Source organism: Caretta caretta, chromosome 8 (assembly GCF_965140235.1).
Source record: "Caretta caretta isolate rCarCar2 chromosome 8, rCarCar1.hap1, whole genome shotgun sequence".
NCBI classification, from domain to species: domain Eukaryota; kingdom Metazoa; phylum Chordata; order Testudines; family Cheloniidae; genus Caretta; species Caretta caretta.
This window is the reverse complement of record NC_134213.1, coordinates 18,988,329-19,006,593: the sequence shown is the minus strand read 5'-3', so window position 1 is coordinate 19,006,593 and position 18,265 is coordinate 18,988,329. Positions and strand designations below refer to the sequence as shown.

Sequence of the window (18,265 nt, the reverse complement as noted above, 5' to 3'; positions counted from 1 at the left end):
GACCAGCTCTGGCACCCTCTGGTGTGGTGCCTGTATGGCGCAGTATAAGGGGCACCACTGGCTCCCCACACCCTCAGTTCCTTCTTGCCGGAAACTCCAACAGTGGGGAAGGAGGGAGGGTTGTGGAATGGACATGAGCAACACATCTCGAAGAACACCAGTTACGGAAAAGGTAACTGTCTTTTCTCCTTCAAGTGATTGCTCATGTCCATTCCATATTAGGTGACTCCCAAGCAGTACCCCTGGAGGTGAGTAGGAGTTAATGGACATGCAGATTGCAACACAGCTCTGCCGAACCCAGCGTCGTCCCAGGCCTGCTGACTGATGGCATAATGAGCCATGAACATGTGGACAGAGGACCACGTTGCAACTCTACAGATGTCCTGGATTGGGATGTGCGCCAGGAAAGCTGCTATAGACGCCCGCGCTCTCATTGAGTGGGCTCTAACCATCAGCGGCAGCAGAACCCCTGCCAGGTCATAACCGGTCCTTATGCACGAGGTGATCCATTGGAAATCTTCTACGTAGACACCGGAAGACCCTTCATCCTATCCGCTGTAGCGATGAAGAGCTGAGTTGATTTACAGAAAGGCTTGGTACGTTCAAAGTAAAAAGACAAGGCCCTCTGGACATCCAGGGCATGAAGATGCCTTTCTTCACTGGCCCGGTGCGGTTTGGGGCAGAGCACCAGGAGCGAGATGTCCTGGTTAACATGGAATATAGAACCATCTTTGGCAGGAAGGCCGGGTGGGGCCGCAACTGAACCTTATCTTTGTAGAAGGCCGTGTATGGTGGTTCTGATGTCAAGGCTTTAATCTCAAAGACTCGTCTCACCAACATTGCCACCACCAGGAACGCAGCCTTCCATGACAGGTGGGAAAGGGAGCAGGAACCCAGCGGCTCAAAGGGCAAGCCGGTGAGCCTAGAGAGGACAAAGTTAAGATCCCACTGCGGGACAGAAGTCTGTACCTGCGGGAAGAGTCTCTCGAACCCTCTCAAGAATCTGACCATCCTGTCATGGGAAAACACCATCTGTCCTTGGATCAGCGGGTGAAAAGCAGAGATGGCCATGAGATGCACTCTAATGGAAGAGAGTGCCAGGCCCTGGTTCCTCAAACGGACCATGTAGTCTAGACAGGACAGCCTGTATGGAAAAACGCGAGGGAGAGATGCCACGTTCAGAGGAACGGGGGAGGCGGGTGGGAAGGGGGGTATAAAGGAACTGGAGGGTATAATCCTGCTCCACTGTGCTGAGGACCCAACATTCCAAGGTTATAACTGTCCGGGCATGGAGGAAAAGGGAAAGGCAGTTGGAGAACACTGGGACAGAGGGATCCAGGGAACAGTCTGGTAGGTTGCCTTTGAGCACACCCTCAAAATGACCATTTGGCCCCTTACTTGGTACGGGTCAAGCCCGACCGGGCAGAGGGTGGAGGCGGGTGGCTCAGACAGCGCTTGTAGCCCATGGCTCATTTGTGGGGCTAGTACTGCCGAGTCTGGCTCTCCTGGCCCTGAAGCTGCTGTGGTATGCACCAGGGCTGGGATGTAGAGACCCAGGGTTTTTGGGGTGGTGCGGGAGTCCTTAAGGCCATGCAACTTGCTGTGCGTTTGCTCCGCAAATAGGGCTCAGACGTCGAAGGGCAAGTCCTGCATTGACGGCTGGGTCTCGGAGGACAACCCAGAGAAGAGCAGCAGGAGGCTTGCCATATGGAGTTAGCGGAAACCATGGTCTGACGCTGCCTGGAGGGCCCCCCGGCCGTGGTCGTGCCCTCATCAAGGATCGCTCATAACTCATTCTTGGAAGCCTCGGGGAGCGACCCTTCGAACTTGACCATGGTTTGCTACATATTGAAGTCATATTGGCCAAGGAGGGTTTGGCCACTCAGAGCTGAAGGCTGGAAGACCAATAAATCTTATATCAAAAAAGATCCAGCCTCCTTGAGTCTTTATTTTTGGAGGTGGCTCTGGGTTGTCCTTGCCTCTCCTTGCGGTTAACTGCCTCGACCACAAGGGAATTGGGGGCAGGGAGGGAGTATATATCATGCCCCTTGGTCGGCACAAGGTAGTTGTGCTCGGCCCTCTTAGAGACAGGGGCCAGGGAAGAGGGGAGTCTACCACAGGGCATTAGTGATCTTGGAAACCCCTTCATGAAGGGGTAGAGCCACCCTGGCAGGAGTCGAGGAGCAGAGGATATCAAACAGAGAGTCCGAGGGCTCTTCCAGTTCCTCTGCCTGAAGCCCCTGGTTGGAAGCGACCCTCTTCAAAAGTTCCTGGTGCGCTGTTGTGACATCCTGAGGCATAGGCGCAGACTCTGTGGGTGCTCCGGGGCTAGAGCACCCACAGGGAAAAATTAGTGGGTGCTCTGCATCCACCGGCAGCCAAGCTCCCCGCCCTGCCCCCCCGCCTCACCTCCTCCAATGTCTCCTCCCAGTGCACCACGTCTCCACTTCTCCCTCCCTCCCAGCACTTGCCGCCACCATATAGCTGTAGCAAGCTCCGGGAGGGAGGGGGAGGAGCGGGAACGTGGCGCGCTCAGGGGAGGAGGCGGGGAAGAGGCGGGACCGGGGCGGGGATTTGGGGAAGGAGTCTAAAGGGGCAGGGAGGGGGCGGAGTTGGGGCGGGGACTTTGGGGAAGGGGTTGGAATGGGGGTGGGGGTGGGTCAGGGGTGGAGTCGGGGCGGGGCCAAGAGCAGCGGGGGGTCGAGCACCCACCAGCGCCAGAAGAAGTCTGCAGCTATGTCCTGAGGAACTGGGTGAGGGGGCCCCATGATAGCCTTGTCTGGCGATAACTAGGACGATGCCAGTGCCATGGAACCTCCACTTCCACTGGTGGTCCAGCAGCTTGCTCCCCAGGGTATTGCTGGAGCCGGTGTGGGCGGCACCGGGAGTGTCAGGATCTCCTGAGCTACTTGAAGGGCTTCGGGCATCGACAGTACTGGAAGCTGGCTGGGGCCTGCACTGCTATCCAGAGTCGCAGGCAAAGTATGGGATGGGCTGCACCGCTTGACTTGAGCTGAGGCCCAACTTCCCAAAGGGCCTTGCCTGGTACGGGTCTTGGCTCACCCCCAGCCCTCTCCTTTCCCTTACGGGAGGTAGGAGATCTTCCCCCACAGTCTTTTTCGGCTTTGTGACCGGAGCCGTGGAGGGTGACCAATGCCAGCTCGTGGACGGCGCCGGGGGAACACTGCGCACAGAGGTCACGGTGCTCAGTGCGGAGTTGGACAGCTGCCCCCGTGTCTGAGTGAGTGCCGACTCCATTAGGAGTGCTTTTAGATGGATATCGCGCTCCTTCTTTGTCCTAGGTTTAAAGGACTTGCAGATATGGCACTTGTCGCTTATGTGCCCTTTGCCTAAACACCTTAGGCATCTGGTATGTGGATGGCTGATGGGCATAGGCTGTTTGCAGTGATCACAGGGCTTCAACCCTGGCAAACGTGGTATGCCCCGTCCCCTGGCTGAGTCCGTTCTGGACTAACGAAGAACTGAGAACTAATACTAAGGGTAACTAAAACTACTAACTATATATAGGTTTTCAAAGTTCGCAAGAACAGAGAATGAAACAATGGTAGCCGAAGCAGCAGGCATTCTAGCACCATCACTAAAGGCAAGGAGGAACTGAGGGTCGGGGGAGCCAGCGGTGCTCCTTATATCACGCCATGCATTATCTCCCATAAATGTAAACAAACTTGTTTCTCTTAGCGATTGGCTGCGCAAGAAGTAGGACTGAGTGGACTTGTAGGCTCTAAAGTTTTACATTGTTTTATTTTTGAATGCAGTTATTTTTTGTACATAACTCTACTTTTGTAAGGTCAACTTTCATGAAAAAGAGATTGCAGTATAGTACTTGTATTAAGTGAATTGAAAAATACTTTTTATTTTTACAGTGCAAATATTTATAATAAAAAATAAATATACAGTGAGCACTATATACTTCGTATTCTGTGTTGTAATTGAAATCAATATATTTGAAAATGTAGAAAAACATCCAAAATCTTTAGTAAATTTCAATTGGTATTCTATTGTTTAATGGTGCAATTAAAACTGTAATTAATCGCAATTAATTTTTTGAGTTAATCCTGTGAGTTAACTGTGATTAAATCGACAGACCTAGTTTATGTCATTTGCCAATCCTGGCCATATTACTGAATGCATCTCACCTGAGCTCTAGTGGAGCTGATAAGAGAAATACCAGGAGGGAAGAAAAGGAGATGCACAAAACTCAGTGTAGAGTTAAATTACAAAAGAATCTGAGTAGAAAATATCTGCACCTGGTGGAAGACAGAATTTCAGCAGGAAAATAAAACATTTGAGAAGTCAACACTGCATAGTCGGAGCAAAAATAAGGTCCTTAGTAAAGGTTGGTTTGCCAATGAAAAATACACAGGCTGCTGTAATATGTGGATTTCTTTTTTAATTTGCTTCCATTCAAAACAAAACAAAACACCATTAAAGAAGTGCCCCTACAGATGTGATCTCTTAACAGTTTGTTTAATATCTTTGTTTAAAAAAAAATGCATTCCATTTTGTTTTGTCAATGGGAAAAGCTATTTCCATAACCAGTGAAGAAAGGGAATACTCCCTACTGCAAGAGAAAACTCACAACTGATATTCCTGCTGTATGCACTTGATTGACTTTACAAGACATTACCTGGTTTTCATAGGCTAATTACACCACATCCCTCACTTGCTCTGGGACTGAGCCATGCACCTTGAAATTTAATACAGCATATGGAAATCATGAAGAATACCATTCAGCCACAATGAAACTAACCCTTTAACTGCCAGGTGCTTTCAACCAGGCCCGCGGTTTCAATGAGAAGAATCTACAGGGCTAGGATTTAGCCTTTTAAAAATGTAATCTATTAAAAAAAAAAAGTATGATTCACAGAGTCGTCTGTATCTGGGAAAAAGAAAATGTATATAATCATAATACTAATCATTTGCACTAGCACAGCATCCTTCATCTGAGCAACTCACATGGATTCACAAACACCAACTGACTACGTGTTGCTACTCCCTGTGAGATGGGTAAGAGATCTATAAAGATCACTTCGCCATCACTGAAATGCCACTTCTGGGGTCAAATGCAGCAGGTGGGTTTTTTCTTTTCTTAAACAATGCAACGGTGCACAGTACCTACTACTCCACAGTTTAAAACATAAACGCCAGATTATCAAAAGTGTAGATTCTTGGTAAATGAAAAATTTTAATAACCACTGCTATCATGTTTTCAATAAGGTTTTTTATAATCTGGGCCCTTTTCTAACCCTTTGAATGAAAACCCCTTCAAAATTTTGAAATATTTAATTAAAATTTGTTTTTCTTTTTTTGGACCAGCTTTACTAATTATTTAGGGTTAAATATGATGTATTACCATTGGGTCCAGTTCTGATCTCACTCACTCTGGTATGCAATCTGTGGGGTCCCACCAGCGTCAGTGAGATCAGAATCAGTCCCTAATGTCTCCACATTAATTAATATTTTCCACTTCCCTTAAAAATACGTGCACCAACATTTCAAGCCATCAGTCTTTGTCTTTGCTGCCTTGGCACAGCTTTGCTCATACAAAGTAAACAATTATCTACACATCTCCTGAGGTTCCCAATTACAGATGCAGTACTCCTCTGCTCAGTCACTCTATCAATTTAATGTCATCCCCTCGGGGTACAGTGATAATTATATGACCTGCAAAATCTTGCAACTGGCCAACTATGTTTCATCGTATTACATGTACCTCTAACAGCCCCAGCTGCAGCTCTGATTGCATGTCACGCTCCTTAAGGGTAGCTTCCGCTTCTTGTGAAAGTTTCTGGAGCAGAAAGGCTGTTTTTTTCAGGGCTTAGTGCATTTGTTCTAAGGCATTAAGGAGCCCTGGCTCAACTGCACTATTGCTCAGCTGGATGGCCATTCCCAGCCCTTTGGAGATGGTGTGGTCATGCCACTGGAATTCTGACTGTAATGTAACTTTCAACTGCGAGCGCAGAAAGTGGATAGTAAAGGAAGGCAAATGGGAATTTTCTTCTAATTTAGAGCCACATCTTGCCCTAAACCTTGGGAGCTACACAGGACACATATTTGTTCAGAGCCTCATATATATTTGAAAAGTCATCCTGTGCTGGCCCAGGTGGGGAAACATGGGCGGGAATGTACGCTGCTGTTTTCCTTTAAAAAGAGGCAGAGAGTGCCTCTGGGTAGCAGAAAGTTCTTCAGCACATGTGCTGGGATGCTGACCATGCTCCAAGATGGCTGATCATAGACATATAATCTTTTGATCTGTAAATGGCACGTGTTTGCTCTGAAGACACATGAAAAGAATAAATATGGAACCTGAGATGGTATTTCCTGCAGTCACTTTTCTGACTGCGGGCTAGTTCTTGACCTAGTGTAAGCCAAGGTCAGATGTCGGCACATCACTGCAATTTATACGAAAAACCTGAAGCAAATAAATCAAATACTTGTTGGACTTTAGTCTTCACAAGTTTCAGTTACATTAGATTAAGGCCTGTTTTCTGTGAGTATTTCTTCCTTTTACAATGCACATTTTAGGGATTAGATCTCTGTATTCCTAAACAGTGTCTATTGGAAAGACAGAATGACACATTGCATTCTGCAGTCTATTTGAAATAAAAGTGTGTGGAAACTGTCACTGGGAAGAGAGACATAGTTTTGCTGCATATGTTTTCTGTCCCAGAGTATATCCTCTCTGCTAAAGGTCTGATGTAGGGTAGTAAGCAAACTCCCCCCCATAGGCAAGGAACTCCTAGTTAGTGCATGTATGTGTGCAGTGTTTAGCCATCCTCCAATGAACTGTGGATTTTCATAGAGATGGAATGATAAAACAAGGCCAGACTGGTTTAGTTTTGTTTTTTTCTATTGTCATTAGAAGGTGGGTTGAGTCCCAATAGCAGCTGTTGATATAAGTTAACCACAAAAAATGGCCATGGAGGCTCCTGTGAAAGTTGGACTGGTGTGGTTCTTTTGTGCTGGGCAGCACACAGGGTGATGCGAACCCTTCATGAGGAGCACAGCACAGCTTTGTCAACTTGTGAGGGCGCTGCAGGAGTGAGCCAAGGATCCTCTGCCCCTAACCCTATAGTGGGAAGCATGTATGGGAGCAGAGGGTTGCTTCTTGCTTTCTCCCATGCTACCACTTGTGTACGGGAGGAGCTCTCTGAAAAAATCCACAAGGCCACTACATTGTCCTCCTTTAAATTTCTTAAAACGCCCCATACCTGGATGCACGGCCCTCAGCAGTGGTTAAGTCAAGGGGCAGCTGCTGTGACCGCTGCTTATCACACAAATCGTGAACTGTCTCTTTGTTGCCTGTCACCTTTTGTTTTATACTGTAAACTCTTTGGGACAGGCCCATCTTCTTGGTCTAACGTGTTCACTCCCTAGCACTTGACTGGGGCCTCTCGGAATGACCATAAAGAAATAAATTAATAACATCAAAAATTATAGTCACAACGTCAACCTGGGAGTTAGGATTTCTCCCCACTGCTCCCTTATGCACATGCCCAGCCCAGCTACTCAAACCAGGCACTGGCCTGAGGCTTTGGCACTTCATCCCTAGTACAAATGCAACGCTACCTACCAGCAGGTGAGGGAACTTGATGGGGCCAGCGGTGAAAGGGGGCAATCCCAGCAGTGAGGGAGGGAGATAGTGAGGAGGGTTGTTGATTGGCCAGCATTCCCCAGCTCCCAGGATTTAACGTGGAATGGCAGCCATGTGGAGCATCTTTTGGCTCGATGGGCGATAGGCAAGTTGTGCACCTCCCCTGGTTAATGTTTAATAAAAGTTGCTGGCTGCCACTAAAATCCATCCATGTGTCTATCCTCATCTCGCCGCTGCGTCCACACCAAAGAAACCTTATCCCCTACTTCACAATGTGTAATTCATACTCATCCATTATTTGTTGGCTGGTGAGCAGCTGCCGGGTAGAGATGTTAACCCAATACCCTCATTACCACTCTACAGTTTTGTTTCCCAGAGCAAAGTGGTGTCTGTGGGCAAGTAGTTTGAAAGGGGCAGCTAAACTGTGCCTGGTTGCAGAGAGATCCACGCATCACAAAGCAGAAATCCAGGCATGTGTTCAAACAAAAGAAAAAGAAAGAAAAAAAATAAAACTGCTGACAAAATAGGAGCTCTAACATGCCAGAGCCAGTCTCAAGCTGAAAGAGCTGAACTTTTCAACAGGGCTGGGATTCTTCTTAATTGAGGGATGAATTATTCCTATGAGAATATTGAAAGTCAGGCCTTTTTCTGTTTGTCACATTTGTAAAACATCAGACTCAAAGGTATTTTAAGCTTCACTGGCTCCTGTGTAGGATGCTCCTTCCCTTTCTAGTGACGCTGACTCATTTTAACGATCATTAACATATTGGGTTGGGGTTTTTTTGTTACTATATTGTGTTCTTAATCATATCGTATTCAAATTTTGTGCAGTGCCTTGTTTCTACAGCTTCACACCTCAGAGTTTCTTGCTGAGCTGATTTCATGGAATTATTATGATATAAATCTTACTGTAGCAATATTTAAATTCATTCTCTTCTTCCCTTTTTTATATTCGTTAGCTGTGTTGCCTATTAACAGATATTCATTCCAAAGGCCTCTGGTGTGTTATGTTGGTAATGCATACAGTAGCAGAAGCAGGAAGTAACAACACTTTGATGCAACCAATTTATCCCTTTAAAGCCAAATCCTACAGTCCTTACTCAAACAAAATTCCACTGGATTAATTGTTTCTTTTGCCTGAGTAAAGACTGCAAGTCTTTAATGGATTTCTATTGAACTGGTCATTGGAATAACACACTGCACCAGAAACTCATGTGCTATCAAGGCCAACCAAAAGAATCAGTAGGCACCTGCTGGTCATTTGAAAACAATACACAAACAGTGAGATTCCACTGAATGGAACATACGATTAGTGTTGCAGGCCTCTTGCCAGAACAGAAGGTCATGTGGAAGAACAAGGGGAACCTATGCCTCTAGCGATTCCAAATGATCATTTACAACTAACTGATTTAAACCTCCCTGCATTCTTTGCCATCACAATGCCTTGGAGAGGCAAATTAATTTATATGGCAAAAAAATTAAGAGGCACCAGTGAAAGTGTTAAACATATTCATAAATGATCTGGAAAAGGGGGTGAACAGTGAGGTAGCAAAATTTGCTGATGATACAAAATTACTCATGATAGGTAAGTCCAAAACTGACTGCAAAGAGTTACAAAGGGATCTCATAAAACTGGGTGACTCGGCATCAAAATGGCAGATGAAATTCAGTGTTGATAAGTGCAAAGTAATGCACATTGGAAAACATAATCCCAGCTGTACATACAAAATGATGGAGTCTAAATTAGCTGTTACCATTCAAGAAAGAGATATTGGCGCCATTGTGGATAGTTCTCTGAAAACATCTCCTCAACATGCAGCAGCAATCAAAAAAAGCTAACGGAATATTAGGAACCACCAGGAAAGTGATAGATAATAAGACAGAATATACCATAATGCTACTATATAAATCTACGGTACACTCACACCTTGAATTCTGCATGTAGTTCTGGTCACTCCATCCAAAAAAAGATATATTTGAATTGGAAAAGGTACAGTGATGGGCAACAAATGATGAGGGGTATGGAACAGCTTCTCTATGAGAAGAAATTAAAAGACAGGGACTGATCAGCTTAGAAGAGAGATGACTAATGTACTCAAGCTAATGTACTCAATGCTTTTTTTTGCCTCTGTTTTCACTAACAAGGTCAGCTCCCAGACTGCTACGCTGGGCATCACAAAATGGGGAAGAGATGGCCAGCCCTCTGTGGAGATAGAGGTGGTTAGGGACTATTTAGAAAAGCTGGACGTGCACAAGTCCATGGGGCCGGACGAGTTGCATCCGAGAGTGCTGAAGGAATTGGCGGCTGTGGTTGCAGAGCCATTGGCCATTATCTTTGAAAACTCGTGGCGAACCGGGGAAGTCCCGGATGACTGGAAAAAGGCTAATGTAGTGCCAATCTTTAAAAAAGGGAAGAAGGAGGATCCTGGGAACTACAGGCCAGTCAGCCTCACTTCAGTCCCTGGAAAAATCATGGAGCAGGTCCTCAAAGAATCAATCCTGAAGCACTTGCATGAGAGGAAAGTGATCAGGAACAGCCAGCATGGATTCACCAAGGGAAGGTCATGCCTGACTAATCTAATCGCCTTTTATGATGAGATTACTGGTTCTGTGGATGAAGGGAAAGCAGTGGATGTATTGTTTCTGGACTTTAGCAAAGCTTTTGACACGGTCTCCCACAGTATTCTTGTCAGCAAGTTAAGGAAGTATGGGCTGGATGAATGCACTACAAGGTGGGTAGAAAGCTGGCTAGATTGTCGGGCTCAACGGGTAGTGATAAATGGCTCCATATCTAGTTGGCAGCCGGTATCAAGTGGAGTACCCCAAGGGTCGGTCCTGGGGCCGGTTTTGTTCAATATCTTCATAAATGATCTGGAGGATGGTGTGGATTGCACTCTCAGCAAATTTGCGGATGATACTAAACTGGGAGGAGTGGTAGATACGCTGGAGGGGAGGGATAGGATACAGAAAGACCTAGACAAATTGGAGGATTGGGCCAAAAGAAATCTGATGAGGTTCAATAAGGATAAGTGCAGGGTCCTGCACTTAGGACGGAAGAACCCAATGCACAGCTACAGACTAGGGACCGAATGGCTAGGCAGCAGTTCTGCGGAAAAGGACCTAGGGGTGACAGTGGACGAGAAGCTGGATATGAGTCAGCAGTGTGCCCTTGTTGCCAAGAAGGCCAATGGCATTTTGGGATGTATAAGTAGGGGCATAGCCAGCAGATCGAGGGACGTGATCGTTCCCCTCTATTCGACATTGGTGAGGCCTCATCTGGAGTACTGTGTCCAGTTTTGGGCCCCACACTTCAAGAAGGATGTGGATAAATTGGAGAGAGTCCAGCGAAGGGCAACAAAAATGATTAGGGGACTGGAACACATGAGTTATGAGGAGAGGCTGAGGGAGCTGGGATTGTTTAGCCTGCAGAAGAGAAGAATGAGGGGGGATTTGATAGCTGCTTTCAACTAACTGAAAGGGGGTTCCAAAGAGGATGGCTCTAGACTGTTCTCAATGGTAGCAGATGACAGAATGAGGAGTAATGGTCTCAAGTTGCAGTGGGGGAGGTTTAGATTGGATATTAGGAAAAACTTTTTCACTAAGAGGGTGGTGAAACACTGGAATGCGTTACCTAGGGAGGTGGTAGAATCTCCTTCCTTAGAGGTTTTTAAGGTCAGGCTTGACAAAGCCCTGGCTGGGATGATTTAACTGGGAATTGGTCCTGCTTTGAGCAGGGGGTTGGACTAGATGACCTTCTGGGGTCCCTTCCAACCCTGATATTCTATGATTCTATGACTAAGCAGGGATATGATAGAAGTTCATAAAATCACGAATGTCGTGGAGAAAGTGAATAAGGGAGTGTTATTTACCGTATCACATAACACAAGCACCAGGGGTTACCCAATGAAATTAATAGACAGCAGGGTAAAAACTAACATAAGGATGTACTTCTGCACACAATGCACAGTCAACCTGTGGAACTCATTGCCAGGGGATGTTGTGAAGGCCAAAAGTATAACTGGGTTCAAAGAGGAATTAGATAACTTCATGGAGGATAGCTCTTTCAATAGCTATTAGCCCAGGTGGCCAGGAATGCAACCACATGCTCTGGGGGGTCTTAAATTTCTCACTGATAGAAGCTGGAACTGGATGATGAGATGGATCACTCGATAATTACCCTGTCCTGTGCATTCCCTCTGAAGCATCTGTCACGGTCCACTGTTGGAAGACAGGATACTGGATTAGATGGATGATTGGTCTGACCCAGTATGGCCGTTCTTATGTAAGATATCATTAGGGTGGTCTATCCCTGTATTAAAGTTATTGAAAGCTCCAAGGAACACACAGAGCACCACAGGGGCTGGCATTAGTGATTCAGTAGATGACACTCGTTCCTCTCAGTCAGTACCAAACCAATGTCCTAACATGATATTAGGCAGCTGTGTGTTGATGGAGGTGGTATCTGTGAGATAAATTGTAAAAACGATGTCTGGATAACGTGTGGCTATTAAAGATTCCATAGCACTGTTCTCAAGAGTAGGGTGCTACCCAAGATCCTAGCTACATTTTACTTTAGGTCATTTTCACTTCTCTCTCTTGGTACTTCTATGCCTTCCCCCCCTCTACCGATCACTGTAGCATCTAGGCACCTACATAAGCTCCCAAAGCAATTGTAATTGCACAGGGCGGATCCTTTACTTCCTGACTTAAATTGTTGCACGTTATTTGCTGTGCACTGAAAAAACAAACAGCGGCTGTGCTTCTCCCCTGTGGTGGCTGCATTTCAATGTAGAATGACTTGAACCCTGTGTACAGTTTGTATATCAGATTATTAGGTTTGTAAAGATATTTGTGATCATTCAGGATGAGAGGTAATAGAAGTATGATGTTGTTATAAACTGAAACAGAGAAAAATTCTCTGCTCATAGAAATGTTGACTTAAACGGAGTTTCATCCATTTATACCAGCAGAGACTATGGCCATGATGTACAAATGCAGCATATTGGCCAATTCCTATTATTTTGCTTAAAATAGTGAGTTTTATATAGAAAAGGAAGGCATCAGATTCACCCTCTGGCATCACATTTACTGTATTTTTATAACTAGTTGTCTAATTAAGCTGTACCATTGTTCCAGAAGTTAAAAAAAAAAATCCCACCAGTAATGTCTGCATTTGGAACCTGACATTACTGCCTCTTTGGGCTTAAAGATACCAAATATCAATCATAATGGGATTGTGATGGAAGGTGACCTATCACTTCCCTGTATTGCATAAACTATCTTTTAATCTCACATTAGTAATTCAGTCAAGAATACATTTTTTTTAAAATCAGACTTTAAAAGACAAATATAAATTCGTCTTTGGTAGTGTTCAGTTGTAATAATTAGTTTCCATGAAATTATTCTTCTGAGGGATGGTTGCAATTAGGTCCTGAGGGCTGACTGTAATTAGTTTTGTTATTCTTATGGGTATTTTTAAAAGCAAGTAATCACTTCCTCCAAATTTTGAACATTCCCTGTCATCCAACATAGCTGAATAAAGCAAGCAAAGGAAAGGAACCAGAACAAGAGATGTGGAAATTCAAGGTCCCCTTCAAAAATCACCTGTTATCAAAGTTCTCTTTTCCCCCCTTGTGATAGATACCTTGCAGAGCAGGTGGTATCCTGTGAACCGCAGGGGCAGTTTCCTTCTGCCATATACTACCACCCCATATCCTACTGGAGCTACCATTCATGCTAATGGACATACCACCTATAAGATATAAGATAGCAGAAGGTCTTTCATTGGTCGGAGGAACACAAATTGTGCTTCATTGGCCATGCACAAACTCCAGTGAGAAATTCCCAACATTGAGAGAGTCATTTAATTCATATATAGGAGAAGGGGCATCTATTTCCATTCCTATTCCTTCTGTTTGTTACACAGAGTTAGCCCTGCTGTCTACAACTTCAAATACAACAGAGATCCCAATAGAGATGTCTTTTCTCCACTGCATTTCCTTCAATGGATAGGTCTGACATTGAGGAGCTGGAGCTAATTAAATCTAGTAGTCATATCTTCTTGCAGGGTGAGTGGAAAAATATTCTATGGTATCTGCCCAAGGGAGGGAAATAACGTGCTCTCCGCATTAGAAATATGTAAAACCTTAAAACTTCCCTAAGAAAAGATTTCAGGAAGACACAAATGTGAGTTTTCTGCCCTGTCCCTAAGCTTCTGCTTCTCCTTCCACATCAGTGAGGGACAAGACAGATGAATATTGTTATTATATCCCTTACTAGAACATTTCCTCTCGCTTGGACTCTCTACCTCATCCTGATGCTCCACATCATGGGCACCCTCCTCCCAGCCAAGGCAGCCTGGAAAAGACTTCTTTCACAATGTCCATGCTCCTACAAGTTTCACTGTTGAATGATGGGAGACGTTTTAGAAGCTATGTAACCCACACTGACCTGGGAGGAATGAAGCAGATGACTTAACATACCTTTTTCACTTCTAATTCCTATAGATATACATTGCCTCCAAAGTGCTTCCCAAACCTGAGCGCTGGGAAAGACCTGAACCAAGAAAAGTTGGCCAAAGAACAGTTCAAAACAATGCAACTTGGACCCATACATGGACAAGTGGTTAGAATTTGAAACCTTTGTCAGGACTCCTGATTCTGCTACTGACTTCTGTAGGATAAAGGGCAAGTTGCTTAACCTCACTAGGCTTCAATTTCCCTTTGTGTAAAAAAGAGATAAAAATACTTCCTTTGTAAGGCACTCGGAGGTTGTCAAGTAAAAGTTACCATACATGTGGGTAGGTATTATTTTCTGACCATGATCCCATTTACTTTCCAACAATGATTTCCCTATCAAATTACCTCAGTTTACAAATTCAAACGTTTTTCTTACAACTAACAGAGCAGGCTCCCCTGCTAACAGAAAATCAAGCTGTGTTCTTTCTGCTTCGTATATCATCAGCCATAAAAATTATTAATCAAAATGTGATTAACTTTGTAGCAATCATGCATGAGGCAGAATGGAATGCACCTTGCTCCACTTAGGGGATGGCATCAAAAATGAGTAAAGTTGGCAGCTGTGACTCAGAGATATTCAGTAACAAGCTGACGTCTTTTTCTCATAGCTACAGTTTAAAACAATTACCTCCATTGGTTCTGCCTCAGCCATAAGGTAATGCGTAACAAGACACAACAACAGAATGTCAACATCAACCCACCTTTGAAGCCCCTGACTGACCTGTGGATGATGTGTCTACCCTGGAGATAGTCTAGTGCCAATGCCAGTTCACAGATGAAGAGTTTCACAGTGCCTTCCTGAAATCGGACATTTTGCTGTAGATGATAACGCAGGTCCCCTCCAAGAAGAAGATCCACCACCATGAACATGTCCTCCTCGTCTTGGAATGAGTACCTGAGAGAGCAAAAACACCATGCTACAGCCAAGTCTTGACTCAGGAGAGGTAACGTTCAAAGGAAAAGGGATCAAAAGTGCTGCCCTCAACCGCCACATCTGACCAAAATTATTATACTGCTACATACTTATATGGGATTTTGTCACTCCCACTCATATGTGTGGACTAGACTACGTTTTACAGACACATGGTATGTCTATACTGCAATTAGACACCCGTGGCTGGCCCGTGCCAGCGGACTCGGGCTCGCAGGGCTCGGGCTGCGGGGCTGTTTCACTGCAGTGTCAACTTCTGGGCTCAGGCTGGAGCCCAGGCTCTAGTACTCTGTGACCTGGAAGGCTCCCAGAGCCCGGAGGTCTACACTGCAATGGAATAACCCTGCAGCCCAAACCCGAATCAGCTGGCACAGGCCAGCCGAGGGTGTCTAATTGCAGTGTAGACTTAGCCTATGGGCCCAATCCAGAATGGTGCTGGGAACTCTTGCAATCCTGCTGAGCTGAGGGCATTCAGCATCTCATGAGACTGGGTCCCTAATTTTTCAAATTAGATCAATGTCTGTGTCTGATACTGTATGTAAGTTCATAGTATTAACACTAATCAGATTTGAGATAAATGTACTGATTACTGATGAAGACTTTGTCTCTCTCTAAATATCTCTGTACATCTTTATACATCTTTATACATGTATTTTTGAAAAAGGAATTGGTTCACAGCTGTCATCATTTCTAAATAAGAAAGTAATACTCAGGGTCAACAATCCAGTGCTTATGAGCAACCGTAAAATAATAAATCAGCCTTGTGCTGGTTCATTCACAAATGTCGGAAGGGAGGGAAGATCAACAGAGAAGCAGATTTTGTTTTCAAGCTTCCAAAGAGTTATTTTAGGGAAGAAGGGAAAAATATTTTTAACAAATTGAAAAGAGACCTTGACAATACTGTTATTTTTCAAAGTGTGTTCTTTAATTTCAATAAGGCACAATGCATACCGGTATATGTAATTATGGCTGAATTACACACACTTCTATTTACATTTCTGTGGCAATTTCATGACTGGATTGATCTGGGCATATCTGTTTGGTTATCCAATTAACTACACCCAGTGAGAGAGGGACACAGCAGCAGTTCATACTGTGCAGGTGCCCCTGAGTTAATACTGGCAGAAGAATACAGAGAGTGCCACATCATTGTGCTGTGTACATACATCTGAAAAACATAGACTAGCTACTTGTTACAGATGCCATCAAAGGTGATAGTCTAAAAGGCAACAACATGCCAATTTTTTTCTTAAACAGAAAGGTGCCATCTAATTTTAATAGGAGAAGGAGATGTCTGGCCCTGGGAATGAAAGCCATCCCTGTTCTAATACTGACTTCCCCAGTAGCCTTGAACAAGTTACCTAAATTAGCTGCCTGATTCCTCCATCTTTTAAATTACTACCTACTTCATAGTGGTGTTGTGAGGACACTTAATAGTTATAAAGTGCAGCGTAAAGTTGTGACTGAAAAGTATTAAAAAGCCATTTTTCTAGATGAAAAGGTGTTTCAAACATTGAAGTAGAAGGATACTTTTTTTACATAGTAAAAAGTAGGCATTTCATTTGGGTAAAGTTCTGTCTCTTTTAAAAGCAGTGGGAGTGAACAGTAATTATTCTGCTTAGGATCAGGTCATCAGCCCATTGTCCTTACAGACAGGAAAGAAAGCTCAAATGCAAAAATTCTGCATGTTTGACTGGACACAGCTAAATGCTTTGGGTAGTTTCTCCATAGTGCCCTAGGGGCTTAGGAAATTGACATTTTTTCTTAACAATTTGTGCTTTTCCATTTGGCAAACACGGATTCCCTGTTTTGTCAATGTCCCGTCCCATTTGCCTCTAAACTCTCAACCCCACCTCAGCCTCAGTTGTGCTTCCAAACCATGGGATTTGACATCAGCTTGTCCTTATTTGTCTACTCTATTTAGTTTGTGCAACAGCATCAATGCTGAAGTCAGCAGGACTGTTGTACTGACCTTGTTAATGAACTGCAGCTCATCAGCTAACTATGACGGGATAAATGCACAACACATTGATTTTATATTGCTAGCTCCACCATCAACATCAACCTTTCCCTGAAAATCTCAGCCTCTTAATTCCTAACATGGCTCACATTAGCCAGGAACAGCAATTGCAGAGAAAATCCTGCTCAGTCATTGTCCCTCGGGGCTGAAGCAGTCTTTAGAGAATTTCATTGATAAACTCTAGCCAGCCTTGACTAAACATGCATGCACTGATATTTTTCAAAGTCTTATAACATGGGCAAATTTGGACAAACTGGCACAGGGATGGCAAAAAGCACCTCACTGACACAAAGGCCACACCCTGCCAAATGTCAAGACCCTGCTCCAAAGCATGCAGGCATTAGAGTTTCTCAGCTAAAGCAGTTAAAAAAACCAGAATGCACCAAACAATGTATTTGTCCCCCAACCTCATTCTCAAAGTCTGGACCATTTTTCCTGAAGTTTTCCTAAAAAATTCAGCATGAGGCAGACGTCCAGCATGGGGAATTTCAGCCCAAACTGTTGAAGTTGGGCAAAGTTAAAAGTAACTGAAAACAAAGTTTTAGAATGAAAGTGCCAGGCAACCTTAACTACGGGTATTGTTAGCTCTGCCTACAATACGGGGAGTAAAAATGATGGCTCAAGTTACCAATACTTTCCAGATGCTGAGCAGCCAGTGCTCACAGCAGGCTCCTGAATAGAGAGATGAAAAATGCCTGCCCTCGTGCCAAGAGAGTCCCCCCCAGGAAACAGCATGAGCAAATAGGATGCTGAATCAGGTTCTGTCTTGCTTAAAAAGCAAAGCAGATTGCACAAACTTCAGCAACCAAACCAGGCAGCAGAGTGGTGTAAATCTTCATCATATTGGAAGGCTTAAATCACTGTAAAACTGTGTGTCACAAAAAGCTCTGTAACACACACGTGTGCCTCTAAGAGTGGCTGATCATGGTCACTTTTTTCCTTTTAAAAGAAGGGGTTTTTAAGTGAATGTTATGCTTGCAAGAAGTTGCAGCTGGACAAGGCAGTCCAGTGTTGGGCCACAGAACACGTACAGAACAGGCAGTAGCAGTGCAAACTTTCCTCAGAGCCTGCCCGAAAGCTGTTTTGATGGCACTACCTCTGTGGAGAGGAGGTTTCAGTCTTTGGCTCTGCTGGGACTGCCAATGAGGGTTCCAGTTAGGGCAGTTTTGCGGTGTATCTAC

The 18,265-nt window shown here is 44.6% G+C and overlaps 1 protein-coding gene across 4 annotated transcripts in view; it reads right to left on the bottom strand.

Annotated features, from left to right (window-relative positions):
* Nucleotides 1–18,265, bottom strand: part of STK32A (serine/threonine kinase 32A) — an 89,472-nt gene that overhangs the window by 37,596 nt on the left and 33,611 nt on the right. For all 4 annotated transcript variants that reach the window (XM_048860513.2, XM_048860512.2, XM_048860508.2 and 1 more), the window contains one exon: nt 14,855–15,028. In XM_048860513.2, the coding sequence (XP_048716470.1) occupies nt 14,855–15,028 (174 nt within the window). The remainder of the gene's footprint in view (nt 1–14,854; nt 15,029–18,265) is intronic.